The sequence below is a fragment of the Diprion similis genome, chromosome 3, assembly GCF_021155765.1.
Source record: "Diprion similis isolate iyDipSimi1 chromosome 3, iyDipSimi1.1, whole genome shotgun sequence".
Taxonomy (NCBI): Eukaryota; Metazoa; Arthropoda; class Insecta; order Hymenoptera; family Diprionidae; genus Diprion; species Diprion similis.
In genome coordinates, this window is record NC_060107.1 from 5,645,867 (window position 1) to 5,672,410 (window position 26,544).

Genomic DNA, 26,544 nt, shown 5'->3' on the forward strand with positions numbered 1-26,544 from the left:
GCGCTACGGATGTGACCCAGGCCACTGCGGCACCCGCAGTCTGCAGGTGTCGCTCAGCATAGCAGCCGCAGGTCATACACGTGGAAAGGCCAAGGCGCGACGCCGTTCGTGCCTGGCTCCCAGCGTCTCGCTTTCCGCCTCTAATCTCCGCGTCGTCGCGGCGCCCGTCGCTGGTCCGGCGCTTCCGTTAAACACTCGTATATGCTGTATATGCTGCAGCAGCGGCAGCAGCAGCAGCATCGCTATATTTCCTAGGAGAGAAGTGAAGAGAGGAGAGGAGAGGAGAGGAGAGGAGGCAGGAGGCTCCGCGGCTTGGATTCTATAGCCGGGGTACGACGCCTCGGGTCCCGTCTAGATTTGGATTAACGGGACGCCCGCCTCTCCGTTGGGTAAACGCGGACGACGTGAGGATGTATGCACATAATATAATCCACGATATGTACTTACGCACCTCGTTCAAAATCCTCGATTCTATGTACGACGTACCGCCGCTACCGCCGTCGCCGCAGAAAAAACCGTTCACCGTTGGTTTGCAGCCGGATATCATGTGCGAAGATTCATGAAATTTCATCTGCAGAGGGATGTGTGTGCGGTTTTTGGCTCGAAGGCGTCAGGTCCCGTGTGACTCGTGCCTGAGATCTGTGATAAAGAGAAGCAAAGTAATACATAAGTTAATACGAACAACTGGAAGTTGATAATTAGGAAAATCGAGTAAAAAGTTCCACTGCTTTTACATAGTAGAATTTTTTCTTCAACGTAAAACCCACCTAAAATGGCAATAGCGACGCCATCTTGTAAGAAGTAACCCTAGAGTTTTTCTATTATTTTTTGTTTTCAGAGTAGGTATATCACTGGTATTGTACGAGTGTGCTTTCATTGAAATTATTTTATCGTAAAAAACACGCTTAGTGCAAATCTAGCGACTTGCAAAATGTCCGTAGAATTTTTATTCACGCACAATTTATTACTTTCAACTATCCCCGATGAGGAGTTGCTAAATTTTGCCGCTAATCACGTATAAGCGCCTCTTGATCGGATTATGTACGTTTTTTTTCTAGCGTATCACCGCATAAAATTATCTAAGCGTGACACGAACAGAATATGTAACACGGAGCACTGTACAGCCCAGAAAATGTCTCTTACTCTGATCTTCTGTTTGCGTCTGACACACCTCAAATGAATAACTTTCTATCCTTCTCCATATATCATACTCATAATATTATGAATGTCGGTGTAAAACAGACGCGACATGTAACGATGCCAGGTTTAGCTATCCAGAACACGGTGCAATAATTCCAAACAATTGAAATTAATTAACCTGCACGTTGGTATTACTACACACATCGAGTATACGGTTGATTTCCAATGCTACATGAGTTCTATGTCTTAAATTCTGAACGGAGTTATTCTTTTTGGAATTTGAGTGAGTACCTACTTGTACAACAGCATTCGCCAACAGCGCATTCCTACAGGGACTTATGACAATCACGTTGATTTTCCCGTCCCGACACAGGAACTGGAAGGAATCCGTCGATAAAATGATTCCGCTTTTTTAACCGACTGAAGATACACTCGACTGCACGGTCGGTGACGATGTTTATCGTCTGAAGATACTATCGGAACTGAAAACATCCACGAGTTTGGAGGGCGTAGGATAAGCCACATACTAATCAACGCGTTATTTGCAAAAATTTTGTTGACAGAATGATCTCACGTAGATAGACGCACAATACGTGCGAATCTCTGTGGAACTTCTCTGCCAATTTGCTATCTGTGCGAACAATGCGCAGATAATACGACGTCTAACTATAGCCCCGTGGCGGCCATTTTGTATAGTACACAAAGGCACTACCAGGTCTCGCACAGAATGTTTTTATTCTTGGAATAAGATTGAAAGAAATGCCAATAGAAATACTTCAGAAAAATAGCACCAATGAAAAACAGCCTATAGATTGGAGGATAATTCTTGATTTCCTTCCTTCTCCGTTTTCATTGTGTTATGAGTATAAAAATCATAAGAAGTCAGTAAAACCATGTTCCGTAAATTAATATTGATATACTATCGTTTTTTAGTCAGATATAATCACGAGTTAACGGAATAAAGTTTGCGAATATTAGATATAAATACGGGTACGTCAGGTCCGTTTCAATCTATCGATGTTTGCGCTTCAAAATGCAAAACTCAGTTTCAAAAATTGAACAACACGGAGGCAATCCTTCGTCAAACAATTTTTTTTTGCACATTTTTTAAATTCATCAATACACCGCTAGTGAAATTGGAATTAAATTTTTTTCAATAATTGCAAAGGGTGCACATGACGTACTCTGAAGTTACAAAGTGACAAAGAAATTGGCAATCACCGAGTCGAAGAGGATATACGGGTTTGAAAGTACCATCCGCATATAAGATGGGTAAAATTATTTTACTGTTAAGAAAAAATAAATTTTACACATTTTATATATATATATTTTTTTTTTTTTCTTTTCTTTATCAACTCACATCAGAGTATAGTATGTATGGTGGTGTCAGTGTTACAATGTTTCCATACCTTTCAAACACACATTCGAACTTCCAATCGATTCTATAAACTATCAATTTAAAGTAATAATAATTAATAATTAATAATAATAATAATAATAATATATTTCAACTATGTACAAGTTTGGTATATCAATAATAACGTCGACCAAATATGATACAATCATAACAGTAAGTTTTGGATCGTTGGTGACGAATAGCGTTGAGACGATACTCATTCACATTGATTGAAAGTTTCGAGGGATAAGTTAACTTTTTTCTCGTCTCTATTACCTATATGTAGTCCTAGAAAGTCAATTTATATTTATATATATGTATGTGTGATATAGTAACTAATCATCAGCAAAACGAAAGTGTCACATAAAGCCCCGAGAGTTTCACGGTTCTAGGATAATAATAGAGGTCTGCTTGCGTACAATTACAATATTACTACATTCACTCTTGACGTGAAATTGTACAAAAATCAAAGTACCATATTGGCACTTAATCGTACCCGCGTCAGTATGGATATTAGAGGAAATCAGTTCCGGCGTAGACACGTTATAATAAATCATCGTTACCGATAACTAGCGCGTCGTCGCTCGCCGCTGGACGTACAACCGAAAACAGTTGAGAAACGATTAGAATACATAAATTAGGAATTACAAGTCTAATAATCTAAACTCGTCACGCTATTATACAACGAAAATTTCTCTGCTTCATCATCTTATCATTAAATTTTTTTCTTTCTTTTTCAACCGACGATCATCAGAACCAATGCGCGCGTTGAATAAAAGGCTAAGCTTTCGTAATAGGAGGTCGAGGCTAGGTTAGACTAGGCTAGGCTAGGTGCGCTCGAAAAGTAACTGTCGCTGTAAACAGATTACAAGAAATACTCTCCAGAGATTGAATACAACGGCTAAGAATCAACGGTCATCGACCGTATCCCAAACAGCCGATCTAGTCGGACATTTGGTTCTGGTTTTCTGACTTCTCGATAGCTGCTACATGGTCCGGCTTCTCTCCTCGCGCGAACCTCTCCCACATTCGATGATACAGCATTTCCATCCCATGTGCGTACATTTTGCAGTTGAACAGTGGACTCTCCGATCGCGCCTTCCAGACTTTGGCGCGAATCCCTTTCAAACTGTGGAGGTGGAAAACAACAAGAATGACTTACAAAAATCGAACCGTGAAATTCGATACTACAACCAGTGGCTTTTCATGCTGATTGTGGGCCAGCCCTCGAACATTCCGTTATTCACATTGCAGGTTCCAAGTTCACAAGAAGAAAATATCAACATCTAAATCGAATTTCGAAGTACAAATTTAGGTTCCTAGTTGACAATTGAAAATCCTTCAGGTACATCCTCTTTCCTCTTATTACAGAAAAATATGACGATTTTTGTTTTTTTGAACCACTATAGTGGATCAACCATTACAAAATTTGAAAGTCTGGGCTTGGATTCGTTATCGGTGACCCAAGAAACCTCCACCTACCGATTTCTATCGACGTTCCTTCGAAGAAATGGAAAGTTAAAAAACGATAGGTTATCATTTTTTTCTTCTCTACCAAGCAACTTGACTCGCAACAGAAAATTCTTCAACACTATCCTAGGATTATAATGTGCATGTCCTCGCAGCCGATAATTTCTAACATCAGCGTCAAACTAACCCCCAGTATAAGCGTAATTTTGTTGTCTACTTACAATTCACGATCAGTTCCAAGTCGCACCGCGATGTCCTGATACTCTTGGCGCGTTCTCGCCACAAGTTCGGGGACTCCGAGAGTGTTCAATTGGCTTGCAGCGACACGAGATGCCAAAGTTTCACCGGGCAGTGTAACGACCGGTGTTCCAGTCCACAGAACATCCATGCTAGTCGTGTGACCGTTGCAGAGAGGTGTGTCGAGACAGACATCGGCCAGTTGTCCACGTCTAACATGTTCCTCCTTAGCAGCGACGTTGCTGAACAGGATTCTACCGGGCGCAAGACCAAGTTGCTGGGCTGTAGCCTGTAGATTCGGTTCACCGACAGCCGGGAATCGGAGTAGCCAAAGAACAGAGTTCGGCACGTGTTTCAGAATCTGTGGATGAAAGAGTGTTTCAGGGGATTTCCTGTCTTCCGTATTCGCGTAGAGCGTAAAATCCAATTTGGAAAACTCAAGAAGAATAAAGAGAAAGAATGTAACACGTGCAAACTTACGTATGCCCACATGTGAAGAGTGAGAGGATCGATTTTGTAGAGTTGATTGAAGTTGCAGTAGACAACCGCGTCCTCCGGAAGTCCGTATTGCTGTCTTGTTGTGATGACGATATTTTGCGGCACCTCTTCACCCGTCGCAGTTTTGTTGTTAACCTGCGTAGTCGCCATTCCATTCTGAACGACTACCCCGTTCACGGACATTTGACATTGACCAGAAGCGATCATTGTTTCGATCGGTGTCGTGGTCGGTAGTTCGGCAACTTTAAGTGAAATTTCTAACGGTTTCTTAGAATCCGGCACGATTACCTCGCGGATTTCTTTAATCAATGTACTCTCCATCATCGGGGAAAGATCGGTGGCGTTTATCACCGCCACGTTGTCGGCAACTTTTCCTTTAGAATTCAGTTTATCCGTTAAAATTAGACGTTCCTTCAAATGGGGGAACATTTGTCTGGAAAATAAATTTTTCGCATTATTTATCAAGATTGGAATTCGCACATATATATGTATCACGAAATTTCTTAGTTTCCTTCGGTAACAAATGAACAAAAATTTAAATCCCAACACAACGTTGCAGGACTTATAGTCAAATTATTGAACAGATGATTACAACGAACAAGAATTTGCTTACCTGTGATCTCCGATAAAATATGTATGCGGCATGTAAGCGAGTTTTTCGCTATACTGATTGGCGAGTTCAAGCGGAGAAGTCACTTCATCGGTGATGAGATAGTCCATGAAGCTGGCACCGGAAGTTCCTGGATAACCGAGCCACATAACTTGAACAGGGGCGGGTCTGAGAGCAAAGATTTCATTCCTGGCACCTTTGGTATAGCCGTTCATATTGACGAGAATGTGAATTCCATCGGCGTTTATACGATCGGCGGCTTTCCCGTTGCACGGAATCTGCGAAAGATCTATGAAATGTTCTGCCTCCCTCGCTATCTTTGCACGAAACGCTGTGCCGTCGTCAACGCTCAAGGCATAACAGAATATCTCAACGTTATTCTTCTCGTGAAGCCCGGGAATCGATTGCATCAAGTGACTGGTCGGATGGTTTCCAAAGTCGGATGACACGTAGCCAATCTTCAGACGCGGTCCAATTTCCCGTGGGTATTTGTAGGGCTGTTTGTGCAATACGTGGATCTGAAATAAAAGTCATGTGGTTATCCGTGTATTCTAAAGTCTTTCGAAAAATCACAGAAACGACAAAAACTATGTACTACAACGAGCAAATCCGAGCATCTCTCGCAAGTTTTCAACCAAAAAGTGAACAACAATTTTGTAGCAAATAGACAAAAATATTCATCTACCTTCTCGATGCACAAGTTGGCGTGTCTGGCGGCGATGGCCTTCCTGAATTCGTGAGAAAGAGGATAGAGCATGGAATGATGAGGATGAACGCTGGGTAGCCTGTTCTTGTCCAGCTGTTCCGCGACAATGGATACGAGCTTCTTCATTCTGGCCTCGTAATCAGTCCAATCGCAAACGATTTGTAGACAATGAGCGAGGTTGCAATAAGCGTCAGGAAAATCTGGCTTCAATTTAAGAGCTGTTCTGTAAGATTGTATAGCCTCGGGAATATTTCCAGAGTCTTTGTGAATGGATGCCAAATTTGAATGGGCATCGGCAAATGCCGGATTGATCTGTATCGCTCTAGTATAACACTGAAGGGCTCCCTGAATGTCTTGCATCTCCTTGAGGGTGTTTCCCATATTTGAATACGCATCAGCAAAAGTTGGCTGAATGCGTATCGCCTCCTTGTAATGCATCAGTGCTTCGTTTAGTTTTCCTTGCTGCTGTAAAACTGAGGCTAAATTGCTGTGAGCCGCAGCGAATTCCGGAAAAACTTCTAACGCCTTCAAGTACAAACGTGTCGCTTCTTCAATGTATCCCTGTTCTCGTTTTATGTTGGCCTGTAAACGAGTAAAAACAAAACAAAAATCATTCACAAGCAGTGTCAAAATATTCAAGAAACCTGACTGCCAATTTTTTTCTTTCTACAGTAATTTGCATGCATTCCGTAAGTGGTTGTTTATTCGTGATTAGAATAAGTGAAATTGTATTAGCATCTTTTGAAATGTTTCAAGTTCATCAAGTTCGCCAAGTTTTTGCAATATTTCGTACTCGGGTCATTTGCGATTTCCAATCTCCAAACAACAACTGACGCAATTCAAATAGGATTGTTATTATCCATCTTCAAGCAAACAATAATTTCACTACAAAACATTATTCATACCATATGAGTCATGACATTGTAACCGTCCCATTTTGCATTGTGGTACATCCTCAACGATTTGATTACAAACTTTCGTTTTAAACCAGTATATTAAAACGGGATTTCAATCTTTTCGAAAAACTAAAAAACCGATCCTCAGCTAGTTACACGTAAAAAAAATATCGCCATTCGGTTATTATGGAATCGTTTTTTATTTTATTTTTTCTTTATTTCGGAATTTCTCATTAGGTACCACCTAAGTGCAAAAAAAAGGAGTTGTGACTAGGAGAAAAAAAAAATTGATTGGTAAGAATTGAATGTAAAAAAAAATATATACATATAGAACAGAAAAAAAAAACGTAACGAAGATTGTGGTATTATTATTATTTTTTTTTCCGAATAAATTAATTCAATTGTAATTGCATTTGCAGAGAATGAATCCTAACTTTGGTCTCACTATAAATAAAAATGAGAATAGAAAAGAAGGGAGATAAAAAAAATAAATAAATGGACGTATTCAATGCTAAGGTGACAACATGATAATCAGATTTCCGAAATAACGTGAACGTGACGATAAACGACGATGTCGGTACACAGTGCAGGGAAGCGAGTAGCTTACTGTCTAAACCGAAGTTCTGCTAATTGGGAAATTACAGAATTGAAATATACAGCAAAGCTGGGTGATGATGGTGGTGGTGGTACTGGATGCTGCGAAATATTCTGTGGCCGATCCGTGTTTAGTAGCGCAGACTCAGAGCATCGAAACCGTTATTGCATCATCACCCCTCTTCGTTTATCATAACTGTATTTTAGAAAGGCTTTGTCATATCCGTCAGCGTTGTTTTTTTTTTTTGTTTTTTGGTTGCTTCTCGTCACGGCGATTAAATTTTTCACGAGAGATTTCTAAACAATTGAGCTGTTAAATTTCTTCAGCAGCGCGTGAAGGCTGTGTTAAAACCTCAGCGAAACATCATATAAAACTATTGTAAATAAATAACTGGCTATTCAATTTCAATATAGTAACTAACCAGATTGTTAAGGGAGTCTGCGTGAGTAGGGCAAAGACGCAATGCCGTGTTGTAACATTCCTCAGCCTCGACGACTTGGCCCTTTTCTTTAAGCGCGTTCGCCAGGTTGCAATAAGCATCTGGGAAGTTTGGCTGAAGTTCAATAGCCCGGCGATAAGTGTCGATCGCAAGGTCGATGAGTCTGTAAAATATTTTCAACGTGACAAAAAAAAAAAAACGAACGTAGAAATTACACCATCGTCGAGAAAAAATTCTAAATCTGATTACTCCAAAGTCCTAAACTATGACAACAATTTACTTATTTTAATTTTCATTTTTAAAGAATCAAATAAATTGTGTATCGGAAACTAATAATCGCATTAAATAGTTAATTTTAAAAACGTTTTTTTTTTTTTTTTTTTTCTTGAAATATCAATAATGTGAAAAACCGTGTATTGTTAAGATATGTATATTATACTCGAATTTTATTGCAAATTATTTATCAAATATAACAAATGATATTTTTTTTCCAGTAATGTACTAGTCATTCCGTTTAAAAATATCTTAATATTAAACTTCTTACCCTTGCTCGTAGTAGACACAGGCCAAATTTCCATGTACCACTGCATTGTTGGGGCTGAGATTTAGGGCTCGTAGATAGGCAGCTACAGCTCTAAAACACAAACATATCGTTCGGAAAATTAGTTTCACTAGCGCATTACTGCCAGAAAATTGTACAGCGAAAAAAGAACAACAAAAATAAAAATAAAAATCATGATGATGATAGTAATAATAATAATAATAATAATGCCAGGGAGTAAAAATTAAAAACTATCCGTTCATCAGACCTATCGTCAACATTTGCCGGTGAGGAAAAAATACTGATAAGCTCTCGAATCACAGTGACGGTGTGAAATCAAAGATTTACGACAGGCGTGGTGTGACATCGAAAATTTGCGTCGCAGATTATCGATTTGGCACAATATTTTATGCCGAATTATTACACTATTCGGTTATGATTTTTGTACGACGAGATCTGTTGTAAAAAAAAAAAAAAAATACTTATAAACAAACGTAACGATAGATTAGTGATTGATTTCTGTATTTTTGTTAAAATTAAATCAATATAATGAGAAAGAAAAATTTTGTGGGAGATTGAAGATGAGGCGCGTATAATCCAAGCGATGAACCTCTTAATCCAGGCCTTGATCCAGGAAATGCATCCCGGAGGTGTTGGCCGAGATATGGTGCTTTCCAGCTGAAGGCGAAACGACGGTGCAACCGTGGTCGATGGTGAAATCACCGTATAAACTATGACACACTGGTAATCCATTCCTTATCCATTGCTACCACGCGATCATCACGCGATCATATGTATAAACTCAAGAATTATTTTCCTCCCTTTTTCAAACGTAACGAAAAATTTCACGTGTATATATATATATATACATATATATATGTATACACATATACAATATAATCATTTGTAAATACAATTTCACGCGATTATTACAATACGTACCAAATATATTTTATGTTTAATACCTTGTTTAGTGATTCATAACATATGTAAAAAACATCATTTTATCTCACAGCAATCGTTAGTTTAAATTTGTTTAATTTTTTATTCTTCAAAGGCTCTCGTCGTCTATTTTTGTTTTTGTTTTATCTTGTCTCACGTTTAACAATCGATGGGTATATAGTATATATTATACGATTATAAATATACAATATTTATCACCATTTCTAATTCACAATTTAATACGTTGAACTTGTTTTGTAATTTTTGTAATATACATATACATTATAAGATTCAGTCTCTTGGGTGTAATAGTTGTAATGTTGGGGTTTGGACAAAAAAAAAGAAAAAGAAAAAAAAACGTCAAAGACGAAATAAATAAAAATAAAAACACGCCACTAACGTGGGTTATATCAATTCCAATTAAGTTTTTATTATAATTCGTTAAAGCTCAAAAACTCGGTACAATCTTTCATCGTAATTGCGAAATTTTCTATCTGCACTTTCTGCGATCAGTCTTCGTCGAGTATTTAATATATGTGCTAAAACATTTAATCGCACTTTTATTTTCTTTTAGACAAGCTCGATACAACGATAAGATGTAAATACAAAGATTCTTTTCCTGATGCAGTTTAAAACCGTGTCGAAATTTCTTGAGTAATTATTGTTATCGATTATTGTTGTTTGTCGTTATTATTGTCATTGACAGAATGATGAAATTGATTTGTATGATTTTGGTTATTTTTCGCAATTTAAACGGGATTTTTTTTTTCTTTTTGTTTTTCTTATTTTTACTTTAAATTTTTCTATAACGAGTCCATGTGTAATATCAGTTGAACAAAATTACACAAGCATTAAATATACATAATTAAACTCTTCATCCTCGTTGGCGGCTGTAATCATTTTTATTACACAGCGTTACTTTTCGTGACAATGTATAACGTGATCATTTGTCCCTTAATTACGATCATTAAGCGCGTAAATTATAGCAGACATTACACAGAACAGCGAATGTTTCATTCATTTCATTTCATTTCGTTTCATTTCATTTTATTTTATTTTATCCGTTTCGTTCTTACGGTCTAACGACAATAATTATCGCGATTTTTATCCGACAATCATGCGAAATTACAACGTGTGACGTAAACACTTACGTTAATTAAATGACAGAAGGCGATGAAAAACTTTAGAAGTATGAAACAATTTCTTGTGCAAAAATAAAAAAAAAATTTCCATCACGCAAAAGAATTAATTCAATTCACAAACAGTAACGAGATAAAGAAAAATGTTGTTTCTAGATCGCGGTGAAAAAAAAATCATTTCAAACAAACAAACAAACAATCAATCAATCAATTACGTACGTATGTAAATAAAATAAACAATTCTATGAATCGCAGAGAGATCAGTACACCGATTCGTTTATATTTTATGCAACATCACATTCAAACACACGAGAGACACTCTCCATCGTTTTCTATACTCACGAGTAAATAAAATTACTACATATCACACGTATCTATACGTTATTCGATACATAAGACGGTAATTAATTTTTTTCCTGCTTTTTTAATACGACAAATATTACGTGACGACAAAACAGTCGCATTTGAATTACATGGTATAATGTAATATATATATATATATATATATATATATATATATATAATAACAAGCAACTAAAAATCGTCGTATTTTCGCGAGGTATAATCTTTTATATTAAAATACGATACTTGGATGCAATATTACGTATATAAATAATAAATTGTCGAAGCTTTCGAGAGTTAATTCATTTTCTTCTTCATTATTTTCTTCTTCTTCTTCTTCTTCTTCTTCTTCTTCTCAATCTTGAACTTACGATTAATAACAAAAAAAGGAGAAAAAGAAAGAAAAAAAAACCACAAAAACGAACGCGACGATTACAATCGAATTATCTGATCTTTTTTATTTTTATCTCTTTTCATCATTTATTTGTTTATTTATGAAAATAAGAGTGAAAGTGAGAAACGACGACGATTCCATCGAATGGAATTATTATTATATACTATATAGAGATAGAAGAGAGATACGGATAAGGAGACAGACGGCGTGTTGCGGAGGCTGCGAACTAAACTACTGGTAGGTTGGCCGACGGTGCGGCAGTGGCGTTGGTGCGTCGCGACGCTCAGCGTCGAAAAGCGACGAGGAACGTTGGAGGGGATGGAGAACGGTTGCTAGGCGATGAGTATTTTTTTCCTCCCTTTTCCTTCATCTCTCTCTCTCTCTCTCTCTCTCTACTTTTCTTCCCTTCCTTTTTCACTTTCGTTCCATTTGCTTCTTCTCCAACGTATAATATATTTATTAAAATTATAAATCAGAAGAGTAGGAAGAAGAAAAAAAAAAAAAAAAAACAACAACAACAACAATATTCCGTTTCATTATATCCTCCTACTTTTCGTCCATTGCAAACGTCCGATGCATTCCTTCTATATTAAACGCCCGAATAACCCCGCTAACATTGTACAATCGATTCATTCGTCCGTATATTTTCCGTGTTATATTTCAACCGTGATAAAAGGAAATTTTGAACATTATATGTGTATATACATACATATATAAATATATATGAATATATTATTCTACTTCGTCAAAGATCGATCATCCGTTAATCGAAATTTCATATAAAACCTGAAACCGTCAATGAAAATTTTTATCTGATTTTTCTTTATATTTTTCAAATCTACAATTAACGCGTTGCGGTTAGTGTTCCATTTTCACGGTAACAAATACGTATAAAAATATAATACATGTAGATTGTAGAAAAAGCTGTTCAAGTTTAAAGATGATTTGTTACACCGTCACCACCACGCGGTGTAGCCGAGAAGAAAAATTTTTCAATTTCGATATAAGGAAAGAAAGCAAAGAAGAAAAAACAGAAGAAAAATACTTTGTTAAAAAGACGAAAAAAAAAAAGAAAACCCCCACTAATAACAATTTCTCAAAGAATATTTATCGCTCTTTTTTCGGTATTAATATCTTAGTTTCGGGGATAAAGAAAAATCCGGTGATATCTCGTAGTTTCTCAAAAACTACGAGTGCGGGGGGGGGGGGGGAGGGGGGCAAAATGGATACCCTTAAATTATTATAAAAAAAATTTGTTTTTCACAATGTTGCTTAAATAGTGTTAAAATGACTTCTATAAACGTTACCGAGCAATATTGTGAATTTTAAAATATTTTGAAAAAATCATTTTTACTTTCTTTGGTTACGATGAAGAAAAAAAAAACCGATTAGGGTATTTGAGTCCTCAAAAACTAAGTATTTCTTTGAGTACCTCCTTTCGTTCGCCCCCCAAAGTAGAGATTATACGCAAAATTGAATAACGGCATTGACGAGCGAATAAGACGACGTTAATCCTTGTTGTTTTGAATTTCAATGAAACAAGCTTTTTCTCCCTCCGTTGTTTTATTTAAATTTTAATACGTACAAAAAAAAAAAAAAAAAAAAAAAAAAAAAAAAAAAAAAAAAAAAAAAAAAAAAAAAAAAAAAAAAAAAAAAACGAAATCCGGCTGAACAACGTAAATGTGTTTCCACGGTGAAACACAGAGTTGTGCGAACGTGAATAACGCGTTTATGTATAAAATATGTATACGCAGAAAGTCACTCGCGGATAGCGGAGAACTTTTTTTGCACATCTTTTTGCGACTCGACAAAAATCAGCAGGATTAGTAAAGTTAGCGTAGCGTACAATTAAAAGGGGATTACGAATGATATTAACGCAGTATTTACAGATGTATATGTATATATATATATATATATATATATACATATTCCACACAGATAAACGTAGAAAAGGGCGGCGAATCTCTTATTGTATACGTATTATAATATAAACGAGTTTCGGAAGAAAAAGTGAAGAAGTAGAAGAAGAAGAAGAAGATGAAAAACATATCGCGATGTAATTCAATGTGAAAAAAAAAAAAATAAAAAAATAAAAAAACATAATACAATTCATTTGTTATTAATTTGTCGATACAATAATTATTTTCGAACCTATCAATTTTCACTCGGATTTCGTTTTTCTCATCTTTTAACGATAGAAATTCTTCTTTACGGAATTTTGTTTTTTTTTCTGTTTTTTTTTTTTTTTTTTTTTCATCACCAAATTCGGAATTTGAAAATTTTTAATTCCACAATGCGGTGTGAAATAATCATTCGTTAAAAATTATTAACTACGTCTCAACAATATCCGGACAATATTCGATGACGAGGGAACAATTTAATTAACAGAAGAGAATATCTCGGAGCCTTGAGAGCTCGATAGTCGAATTGAATAATACTTCGGAAGGGTTCATTCAGCTTCAGCCTCAGCTTCAGCTCCAGCTTCCCTGGGCAAAGTGGCGCATAGCAGCGCTTTTCCTATAATCCTCCAATTTCCGACAGTAGCAACAACATGGCTCGCTGCATCCGTTGGAGGCGGTAAAGGATCGATATCTACTCTGGTAAAAGTTTGTTGCACAGTGAATGAAAATCGCTTTAAAAAAAAATATCATCGTCTTATCGAAATCGAAGCGTGACTAATTCAGAAATAAATTTCCAGTTTAGGACCAAAAATCTAGTTTTCCCCGGAAATTTTCCCAGTTTTAATAAATTACTAAAACCCAAATCGTTCAGCTTACTTATTCTCTATTCGGTTGAAATTCAATTCTAATTGAGGAAAAATATAAGATAAAAAAAAAAAAAGTCACTTTGAGCCTGAAATTTCTTTTCTCGATGAAAAGAAGTTAACTTATAACCTCAAAAAATTATTTCTAATTCCCATAATAGAAAAGTAACATTTTCAATTTTTTCCATCATCAAATCAAAATTCCGTAACATTTCCAGGTTTTTCACATTTTCCAGATAAGTGGCAACCCCGTAATGACGAGTATTTCAATGTACTTTTATATTTGGCTGTTAAAAAAAAAAAAAAAAAAAAAAAACATTTCTTTCTTTTTTCTTCTACGTTGTTTAGTGAATTACTGATAACGTTTAAGCAAACGAGAATCGAAAAACCGGAGTAAATTATATACATAAAGATATAAGTGATAAACTATATGCTGCGTCATCTATATCCGCAAATTACAAACTTTCAAGTGCATCAAGCACTGCTGGCAACTTCGCAGCTAGTGAAATTAAACCATTCATTTTCATACGGCCATCTGTGAAGTATACCTATAGGTATACATATATTATATATTATATATATGTGTGTATACAATGAATCTAGGCACATCCAAGTTATTCTCAGCAGCGTCTATACTAGTATAGATCGACGAAAAACTTTTCAGACTGATAATTTTTTTTCATACATATTATACCTACGCGTCAAAATAGTACGATAATCATGAAATACGACTTTGAAGTATAACAATAATAATAACAACAACGGGTCAAGTTTCTCTCCCTCATATTTTCGAGCTTTTCTTCTACTTTCTTTTTTCGCTTGTTTTTCTTCTCTCCTTTCACCTGTATCCCTTACTTTTCAAAGCGGTAAGAAAAAATTCACCCTCGAGTCGGATAAACTTGCCCCCCCCCCCCCCCCCCCCCCCCCCCCAACGACGTATTACATCTTGTATAGTTATGAAATATAATTTCAAATCTTCGTATCGTTTGTTATATTTTTCTATACATACATGAAGCTTTAGGTAATTATTTTTTACTTATTTATTTATTATTTTTTGTTTTTTTTCTAACGACTACCCGTGAGTGTAAATTTACGCGCGCACATTTCGGCAATTGCGTTGTAAATGAAAGATGAACGGTATCGATCCGATTAATTCGCGTGTAAAGAGAGAAGTTATGTACACGTAACAGATCTGTATGTGTTATATACATATCATCATGTACATGTAGGTAATGTATGTATGTACATCGACGTTTTTTTTAAACAGACGCAGATTTCAATCTACGCGTTTGCAAACAAAAAGAGAGGGAAAAAAAACAAAGAAAAAAAAATGAAAAGAAGGAATTACGTCGGTTAGATTTTCATTCGTCTAATCACGCAGTGTGCGGATCAATAAAGTTTTATATCCGCAGTTCCTCCTCCTTTTTCCGCCTCCCCGATTGGCTGAAAACTTCTTTCTCTCCATTTTCATCATTTCTCTTTCTGTAAATACCGAATACTTTCTCTCTTTATTACTCCGTTATGTGTTCGTCTTCCTTTTTCCAACTTTTTTTGTTTTCTCTTCCGAGGTATATTCTTGCCAGAAATTCAAAAGAAGCACGTGGGCAGGGGGGGGGGGGAGGGGCTCTCAGTCCGAGGTTCCCATAAAATTGCCAAAATCCATGAATGTACGACCGAGCCATGAAGATACGGAAATTTCCGTTGCTTCTACATACATATATATATACTGTCGGTTTTAAGCGGAGATATGACCTTGTAATAATCATTATAATGCTTGTAACTTTTTTGCACACAATTTTTTTTTCCTTCTTCTTCTCAATGTATACGTTACGCGGGATAATCAGGCGAGCGATGACGAAAGCCAGTTGATAAGTATAATAATCAAACTAATAATCAGGTGCTAATTTTTCTCTCTTTCTCTCTTCTTTTCATCAATTTTTTTTCTTGTTTCATATCGCAGGCTTCCGACGTTGTAACGTTTTTCTATCACAGCATCGCGGTTCAACCGAGGGTTGATTGAGGGTAAATTTGGGGGGGGGGGGGGGGGGGGGGGGCAGAAGCCAACGCCACGGGCTTTTTATCGACGAGAAAGGCGACAATAAAAGGAAAAAAAAGCAACAACAAAACATATCTTTCAAGAGTAACAGAAGAGAGACAAAAAGAAGAAACGAGAGGAAAAAAAAAAAAAAACATTTTCGGAGGAAATAATTTCTGAGTTTTCCGTAAAAATTTATTTGTATTGTTTTCCGGTCCTGTCGTACTGCACGAATAAATAAATTAATTATACATTTTGTACGCGATGGAGTAAAAAATAAAAGTGATGATGTGTAGGTAAAAAGCAGGAAAAAAATATCGTTACAACTTCGATGTGTTTTTAGTAATAGGAAACCAATTCTTATCGGAGCAAACAATAAACGATACGATACGAAACGAAACGATACGAAACGAAACGAAACAAACATACAGAGTAAAAATGAAACAAGAATAATTGAGGGTATACAAAAAAAAAAAAGAAGTTTCTAGAGCTTTCGCGGTATGGATATGAAAATGGAAAAGAACAGAAAAATCTGCTGATAATAATTAATTAATTACACTTTACGGCTGATAAAAAAAAAGTATAAATTATAATAAATTAAACCGATTTCGTGCGCCTAATAAGAAAAACAAAATTCCGAATTTTTCAAATAAAACGAAAAGAAAATAGAGAGGAGAAAAAAAAAAAAAAAAATCATGTACCCGATGAGAATAAAAGTTTGGAAATAATTTACGCTGAAATTTGTTCAAATCACTATACAGTAAAATATGATGATCTAATCGAAAAATTTAGTATACATAATATAATAATAAAAATAAAATTTCTTTTTTTTTTCAAACTGCAAGTATTCCTTGGGAATTTAGTCTCTTCCGATGTATATTATATAACCATTGTATCAAGATACACACAATATGTAAAACACCTATAGGATTACAGGAGGTGTACATAAACCGGAAATTATAGTTACGCCGCGCTTTTGTATATAGTGGAAAGTTTCGACTAATTGGACAAGTTTACTGTGACCAAGGCAACGGCTGGTTGCGAAACTAGCTAGAAATTTTCACCTCGACTTATCCCTCGGTGGTTAATTAATTCTATTTTCCCCGCGGAAAATTCACCCACCGAGGTCATTTTGTTAACGAACGAATATAACACCGGTATTATAATAATAATAATAATAATAATAGTAATATATAAATAACCGTATATGATATTACACTCTAGTCCTTTATAATCTCGCCGCAATGATACCAACCTCACAACGAAACATATTATACGATATAATCCTACTTTATTAGTATAATAATTTAACTAGTTATAATAGTATAAAAAAAAAAAAAAAGATATAATATTATGCAGTTTGATATAAGATTAAAAGAATTTTTATTCTGTTTTTTTCCCCCGTGATTTTTTTCTGCTTTCGAATTAAGAATTTACAATTAAAATCGTCATTACACTATGTATAATCAGAATTATCTTGTTAAAATTTTCAACATATTTACGATCAGCTCGCGGGTAAATCAATTTCACAATTTTTATTACCCGTAGCGTTTTTTTTTTCTTTTTCTTTTTTTTTTTTTTTTGTAATTTCTGTTATATGCCCGCGGCGAGAATTTCAAAGATAAATATTATTATACATACCGCGGCAAGGCAAGCGTTCGCATTTTCCATCATCTTGAATATTACTCGTGGCGGCTTTTGCTTACAGAGAGAGGAGAGAGAGAGAGAGAGAGAGAGAGAGAGAGAGACAGCAAAAAGAGAAGATAGAAGCTTTACTGAGATTCTGATTAGGAAATTTTTGGGAAGCTTGAGGTATAATTTTTTGGCAAAAACTTTAGGTATCGTCGCTCAAATTGAGAAAAAAGAAAAAATAATCAGATCCGATCAATTTTTACGTTTTTTTTTTTTTTTTTTCATTTCTGTTATAATTATTTTTTGTTTCGTCGACAAAATAGAAAAATAGAATCTAATTATTTTTCGTTTCTCATCAGTAGTGTCTTTGTACGCCGTGAAACCGGTGTATTGTTAATGAAAACATTTTGATTGTTGATGAATAATTATTTCTCGTCAATTTCTACCGACCGATATATCATTCATATCCAACAATACGTACTTAATTTTCCTTCCAATTTTCTTTTTTCTATTTATGTATAATATATAAACGAACGAATATGATCGTAGCGATTTTCCAAACTTCGAAAAGCCAGCTCTCAATTCCTACCGCCATTTTTATATGTATATAGAGAATAGAAGTTTCCTTAAGCCCCTCGGAGAGAAAAGCCGACGATGAAAAACGTCTCGCGGAAATATTTTTATTATAACGTGAGAGTAATTTATAAGTCTCGAGAAAAATTATAACAAATATCATCTCGCGCATAGCTTATACGATATATTCTTCGACAACGATCCAAATTTCTTATATATTTTGCCAAGGATTGAAAAGGAATAAAAGAAATAAAAAATCCAAGCAGATTCATCTAATTTTTAAAACATTAAAATTTTTTTTTTTTTCTGTTTCGTTAAGGAATATAAGAAAGGAAAATTTTCCTTCTGATAAATATTATACTATAAATGAAATAACAATTATTCTCATCCAGGGAATTTTTATATCCGCAAACGTACGTAAAATTCTAAGGATAAATATCGATAACGCAACGCGTCTGCTTTGAAAAAAAAAAAAAAAAAAAATGGAGAATGAGAAATAAGACTGAGGAAGATGAATCGTGCAATTTGAAATTTTTTCGACATTTCATCGAGCTGAGCATATATACTATATATATATATATATATATGTATGTGGAAGACAAACATCCGTTTTTATATAATATAAGAAATAAACATTTTCATCTCAGGATCGCATTAATCCTTGTACATAGTAATAAAACAAGCTGCGGAAACAGCAGCAGCAGGAGCAGCAAAAATTTAATTTTACGAATCGTAAAGTTGTAACGTCGTAATTCATTTTATCAACCCCCCTCCCTCAAATTAAATTACAAAACCGTCGTTCGTTATTCTTTTTTTCCTCGAGCTTAAGACGCCATTTAAAATCCCCAACCAACGTCTTAACTTTCGTACACGGATAATAAAAATACAATTTTTTTTTTTTTTTTCAAATATTATTTTCACTTTAAATTCTGGAATTATCGTGTTCCATTAATTTCATTGGATTACATTATACGATCGACAGAAGATTGAACAATTGCAAAAAGAAGAAGAAGAAGAAGGAAAAAAACAAAGCGTTGTTGTTGTTGTTGTTTGTTTGTTTGTTTTTTTTTTGTTTTTTTTTTTTCTTGCAAACCGCAGTAAACGAACTGTTTTTAAAATCGTGCATTAGATTATTATACGCAACGAATTGTAGGGCCGATATGAAAATCCCCCGGGATTGAAAATACAAATATCACGGAGGATGGCTGCGGCCGCTTCGCATCCGTGTATAATTTAGCACAGACTTTAAAATTGAAGCCCACATTTGACAGGGCATCAATTGATCAAACTGTGCGTTGACTAGACAGTTGAGAAATCTCCTTTCTTTACTCTCTTTTCACTCCCGAGTGACAATATTGTAAACCAATCCATTGTTTGTTCGTTAGTTTGTTTCTTTTTTTTTTTTTTTTCTTCTTTTCTTTATTTATTATTCGTTTACTTCTTTTTAATTTCACAGACGATTGTAAGAAATTATACGTTAGTTTGATGAATGATTTTTTTTACTCCACAAAGTGTTTCCACACATTATTTACTTTCAATTTGTATACATATATGTAGATGATGAAATATCCGAAAAGAAGTGCGTTGAGAGAGGGAAAAAAAAAAAAAAAAAAAAAAAAACGGAGAGAAAATTTTTCATTTGCGTAAAATCATAAATCATACGTAAGGGGAAGATAAAATTTCCGAGAGAAATGAAGATTTGATAATAAAGCATCGCCTACAGGCCGGAGCCGAAAACTGATGGAACAAATTTTCGCCTCTCTATTAATATTCATAATCGAAGAGTGCTCAGGTTAATAAAACAGAAAAATAAAAGAAAAAAAAACATACCAAACAGGCAAAGAATTCAAAATCCAAAATCAGAAAAATGGAAAATCGGAATAACCAGGATTCGGAAGGTAAAAATATGGAAAATTTCCAAAACAAAGAAAGATCAAAATGGTGAAATTTCACCGAGCGAGAAATTTGCGGGAGTGAAAATCATCGATCATTCAAAATTTCGATAATTCAGATTTAAAAATTCTCTAAAATATTCGCACTTCGGCATTTCCGTTCTTTCAGAATTTGGGGCTTTCGGAACTTTTCAAATTCGTAATTTCAATCCCCAACCTCGTACGAACGATGAAAACTACCTACGTATAAACGGTACTTGCCGATTAATTTCACGAACCTATCTATCTATCTATCTATCTATCTATATGTATACACAACTAACGCGAATGAAAGGAAATATTTACCGATAATATATATCGTGCAGCGAGGCGTAAAGCCGCTCCTTAAAGCCTCCGAAAACCGGAGAGTTAATTATTCCAAAGTAACTGGCTACACGGGGTAGTATATCTATATATTACATACATACATACATACATAAACAAACGTTACGTACAACAGTATAATATATATATATATATACCTACGTGTTTTCGTATAACGTATACCGAATCACTTTCCGCGTCGATATTCTCGCCTAGGGGTAAAAACACTTTGGTAAAAACACGAAAGCATAATTCTTTCGGTAACATGCTGTTGTGCGTGCAACAGCAGAAATCGCAGAATCGTAACTGTATAAATTATTGTATTTAAATCTGCTTCGGTAAACACGGGTAAAGAAATCGAGAAGACTCGAGATAAAAGAGCTCGAGATCAAAGAGAGAAAGAAAGAACAAGAAAAAAAAAAAAAAAAATGGGAACGATATATAGATTGATAGATAGAAAGGAGCAAAGAGTTCGATATTAATCTGTGACCCAGAAAAATTCCGATCGGCAACTGACAGATTTCCCACGCAAATACACTCGTATATACCCGCCAAAAAACAAATGATTAGTCATTCGCTAAGAGCTGTTCAATTCAGGATTTAGAAAATTTTATATCTAGAGCGATGAACTGAGTTGGTGTCGTATATATATATAAAAAAAAAAAAAAAAAACGAACGATTTGAAATCATTAGAAATTAAACGAACCATTCAATGTCTGATAAATATCATCCATCGGATTATGATTTTTTTGACTTGTAAATTTGATACTTGGAAAATTCCTTAAAACCGATTAACATTTCGGTTTGTTTATCCTTTTTTTTTTTTTCCTTTTCCTTTATTCTTTTGTATAAAGAGTATCGATTCTTCGCCAGAAAACCTCTTCAAACGGTCGTCAAGGTGCCCTGAGAACTGACTACGCGTTATAAAAAAAATTATACGCTTTGATTGTTTCAAGATGTGAGAAAAAAAAACAAGATAAAAAAAAAATCGTAATTTAATTAAATAATTACCATACCGGTATCATGTTGAAAAGTGGTTATCGGCATCATAATCTCATTAACCGAAGACCGTCGATTCCCCATTCTTTCGAAATACCGTAAACGTAATTCATTCATTAGCTATCCTATGACTTTAGTACAATACACAAGAGTCTGGATATCGTCGGGTGTTGAATTTCAAGCAACGCGGAAAAGAAAGAAAAAAAAAAAAAAAAAACGTGAAAGAATGAGGCGAAATAAAAGAGAAAAAAAAAAAACTCAATCAATCGAGTACATCCCTTAGAGAATTTCTACTCTGTCGGAAAATTCCCTGCAATCTTCAACTAGAGAGAGAGAGAGAGAGATACGATTTTTTCTTATAGTTGGTATAGTGAAAAAAAAAAAAAAAATTCTACTATAATTATGGTTATCTTTATACGAAAAGTTAGAAATATTGTTGGAATGAGCCCTGAAAAAAGAGGAAACGAAAAAAATTTTGGTACAAGTAAGTGTTAAATGTTTACTGTGATTACAGTTATCAATAAGTATGTATATTTTTTTCATTATCGTTAGTCGACTCGGATGTTTTCAGTTAAACAAGTCGTCAACGTAAATTAAAACGAAGATATTAGTACGAGTTAACGTAATGAAAAAAGAATAGTAACTGAAATCAGATTTTCTGATAACACCTGCTAAACTAATCTTCACTTTATACGTATAAGTATACTTTTCTTAGTTATGATAAAAATTGAATCAAAAGTTAGAAATTTCCTTCAGCGTATCTTCGCTTCGCTCATCACAAGCTTCTCAAAAGAGGAACTTTCATTACCGCATAATTTTGAAGGAAACGTGTACGATAAGGTTATTATATAACATCACAGAGAGAACGAGAACGATAGAGAGAGAAAGGGGGGGAGGGAGAGACATTTACGAGTTCGGTGAGACGATGACAAGCGTAGTAGATGAATAACCAACATGTCGACTGTCCCTTATTATACTTCAAGAGAACGATGATAATAGTGACAACAACAACAACAACAACAACAACAACAATAATAATAATAATAATAATAATAATAATAATAATAATAGTAGTAGTAGTAAGGTCTAGGGAAGAGGGAGATGGCGATGGTGGATATGCATATATCACCCCTTTATATAACCTCGCTTAGTTACAGCTGAGAGGATGTAATTTCCCACGGAAATATTAGCACTTCTGCAAGGATTTACGAGCGTTCTCAAAATTATACGATGATGAAGAAACTCTTCTCAGCGGACTAACATTCTTATTTTTATTCTTATTCTTACTCTCCTCTTAAGAGAGTTTGCCAAATATACCTATTATTTATATGACATGTGTAATAATGGTGTATTTTATAAGGATTCGTTTTAACATATATTTGGCAAGCATTTCACCTAATTCATTGGTCGTAAAGTCATAACATAGCGGAGGTTGTAAAAACTGAATTCATACCAATGCGACGGTAGGTATAATAAAGAGTATAAACACGATAATAATTCGATATTATAAAACCACCAATTTAAATAACTGTATCAGATAGTCTGTGAACTGCACCTCGCTTTACACATATATAATTCATCTTCGATGTCACCCTGTATATCAAAGAAGAACCAAAACTCCGATTCATCTATCCGTATAAATCCAACCTCAATACGGTTTTCTCTGAATAATGGAATTTTAGATTATGCAAAATCCGCAGAGAGAGAGAGAGAGAGAGAGAGAGAGAGAGAGAGAATAGGAGAAGATTTCGCAAGAGGAGCCAAGAAATTATTATCATTTCGGGAGTAGCGATTATGTAGACAAGAGATCTTCCGAGAGATAAGCGAGTCAACACTAATCTTCGTCTCACTTCCAGTAAGATCATTTTCTTGACTTGAAATGAAAATTATTTGTCCAACAAAATGTTGACATAAATTTCTTTCGTTCGGTGAATTACGATTTCGTCTAAGAAGTCGCTTCCACTACATCGAGGCTCGAAAATTTTCCGCCAAATAAATCAAATCTGAAACAAAGCTAGACTTCGGAAGATCAACGGTTCGAGGAAGCTGAGCACTGGATCTGGTTACGATCCGGCTGGTTAGACGTTCCAAGTTTCACATATGCAGAGCGCCATTATCCCAAGAATATCTCATCGTCTGACGGTATAAACCACGACTATACGACCAGAGTGCGTGCGAAAGGTTGACGGGCGTGGTTTTGAACCTGACAAAAGCCGACGGTATCGGTGCCAAAGAATATATTACACTTTCCCCTCTGGAAAATGGAGAAGATAGAGATAAAGATGAAGAGATTTGGATGAGTAAAAAGTTTTCTATTTCTCATGCATATATTTTTCGATGTCGATTTATCGGTTCAGTTTCTTTTTCACAAGTGAGGTAGTAAATTTATTAACTTTGTATTATTATTTTTCTTGTTGTTGTTGTTGTTGTTTGACACGAAAGTTTAAAGCCTTGAGTTTCTGTTACAGAAAACATAAATTCCCGTAAGAAATTTGCCAACTTTTACATCTGGCAAAAGGTTCTTGTCAAACTCGTTCCCTCCAATATTCGCTTGGTAGATTTGACGTGATACGTAATGCTTCGAAAACTGTTCGGTGTTCAGCCGTTTTTCTGCAGGAGACTAATTTTCTTTATACCTAGTATAGCGCGAGCATGTTTTACGCGTTTTCCGTACACAAAGTGACCGTTTCTATGACGGTCGAGTGAGTCTGCGAATACGCATGCGCGGAGTACCGAAAACACAACTTTTACGTCCTAGAAGTCAGAAGTGTCTTTTCTGTACTTCGCGCATGCGCTGTCGCGAATAAATCTGAAATTACGCGCGACCTTAACCTCAATTCCGTTCTCCGCGAAAAAACGCGCAACATACTCTTGTGATACAAACAATCTTTATACCTATCGTTGCAAAAATCCCTGAATAAAACTTAACCAAAATTGATTGTTTAGGAAAAATTTCGAGAGCGTTTTCTGCGATTCTTAAACAAGCAATGCCTAGATATTTTGTTTCAATTTTTATAACTCATTATAGAAGTAAGATATCACTTTCCACCCTGTGTGACCATTATGCGATTCTACTCAAGTTGACCTATTACGGTTTAAGGACACCATATAGATTGGAATCGTGGAAACCGAATGCGCATTTGAACAAGGTTTCAAAATCCTTCAACTGCACTCGTCTCGCATTGGATTGACTAAGCCATGGAGGAAAGGAATGTTGCTGGGTTTCCTGGCCTCCTATTACTCGCGGCCCGGAGATCGGCGTTATTGATTCGAGGAGAGTAGGTATCGCCCTTGCCGCCGCTCGGCTGCTGGGTCATAAGCTTCGAGGAGGGTAGGTATTGGCGAGCTGGCGACCGATGTCGCGACGCCGTCATCTCTCGCATTAGAGAGAAAGCGAGAAGTAGAGAGAGAGAGAGAGAGAGAAAGAGAGAAAGAAGACCGAAGACCATAGAATGAACAGAAGCCCTGAGGCTTTAGGCTACAATTTTCCTCCACCTCACTCGAGCTTTCGATAGAGACCCAAATCCAGTCTTTCAAAGGGTGTTTCGTTTTTCATTGGTTTGTAGACAAAGAAAAAATTCCAGTTGTAGATTATATGACGATGGACTCTATCAACTATTCTCATTTACTACACCATAAGTGAAGAACAAATTGTAGTTCTGGATAGAAGATGAATATTCTGTAACTTTTAGAAAATCTGGTATCCGTTACTTAGTAGTATAATATTTTTCAATATGGTTACTCGATACGAATATATATTGATAGAATTTTTCTCAGTCTATCTATCATACCTCAAAAACTAAATCTATTTCCTTAATAAAAGCAAATTTTACATCTTGGTTAGAATTTCGATAATAATCACAATAATATGTCGATATTGAGTATGAAGTAAACCTTGTTTCCAGACACCAGAGGTTTTTCCGGATCGAGAGATTTTTCGTACCGGTCCAATAACCGGATTTGTAAGTATTCCAAGCGATTGAATAAGAGACAGAGGGTTGCAGAATTGAATCAAAGCGGTTGATCCGATGCGAATAGAAGATAAGAGCATCCTTCGTTCTGTATCTTCACTACCCTGTATCTAAACGAAGTCTGAGATGGATATCATCCAGCGAACTTTTGCGCGATCTTATTACACATAAACCTAACTCGAGACATATACAAGCAAAAATTTAACGCTATACATCAAGATAAAAAGGTAAACGTCGATATATACGGAGATTCTAAACCCAAATGGCTATGTATTAAACATGACGGGTAAGGGTCGGTCCCTGGTAGGCAAAGAGAGCGATATAATCGCGGTTGTTGAATAGGCAAGTATAGAAGGAGGACATTCAATTACGTACAGGGAGAGAGTCCATCCCCAGCCGCAACTCTCAAATCGCTCAATCTCATCCCTGCAGAAACCTCGAGTGCTTTGCCAATAAGCCTTTAGACTCTAGAGACCAAATAGTCGATCGAGAAACCGTCCCCCGGCGGAAACACGGATCAACCCTTAACGTGCAATTCATTTGATGTATACAACTTGTCTGCTGAAGGTCTTACAATAGCTTTGTGGATGGTAAAAGGCGAACGTTGTTATATGGAAGTAGTTTGTTACATGGATACAGATTAACTGGTGGTTCTTCAAGATAACAAAAATAAAAATAAACACACAGAGTGTGTATTTCTAGCGGTAAATAACAGTTTCATTGGAGACTAGAGAGAGAGAGAGAGAGAGAAGCGACTCGAATCTCTATTAAGGATGAATGGCCTTCGTTATCTCAATTAAAAGTTGAGAGAAAAAACGAACATTTTAAATAAAATATCTCGAGGAATATTATTTGTGGCGATGATTGTGTTCACGCGAATCATTAATCAACATTCCTACGACGAGAGATAGAGAGAGAGAGAGAGAAATGAATCTGAACAAATTCGAACGAGAGAGAATTTAAAATGTCA

General features: G+C 35.5%; 1 protein-coding gene across 4 annotated transcripts in view; it reads right to left on the reverse strand.

Moving 5' to 3' along the window:
* Positions 1-2,485: 2,485 nt before the first annotated feature.
* Positions 2,486-26,544, reverse strand: part of LOC124416734 (UDP-N-acetylglucosamine--peptide N-acetylglucosaminyltransferase 110 kDa subunit) — a 36,453-nt gene continuing 12,394 nt past the window's right edge. For 3 of the 4 annotated variants that reach the window (XM_046897998.1, XM_046897995.1, XM_046897996.1), the window contains exons 6-12: positions 8,532-8,621; positions 7,970-8,150; positions 6,037-6,639; positions 5,355-5,869; positions 4,724-5,174; positions 4,228-4,604; positions 2,486-3,665 (exon numbers count right to left, since the gene is read on the reverse strand). In XM_046897998.1, the coding sequence (XP_046753954.1) occupies positions 3,479-3,665; positions 4,228-4,604; positions 4,724-5,174; positions 5,355-5,869; positions 6,037-6,639; positions 7,970-8,150; positions 8,532-8,621 (2,404 nt within the window). In that variant the 3' untranslated portion in view covers positions 2,486-3,478. Of the gene's footprint in view, positions 3,666-4,227; positions 4,605-4,723; positions 5,175-5,354; positions 5,870-6,036; positions 6,640-7,969; positions 8,151-8,531; positions 8,622-9,138; positions 9,300-26,544 lie in introns of those variants that run through there. The other variant, XM_046897999.1, reaches the window with a different exon arrangement.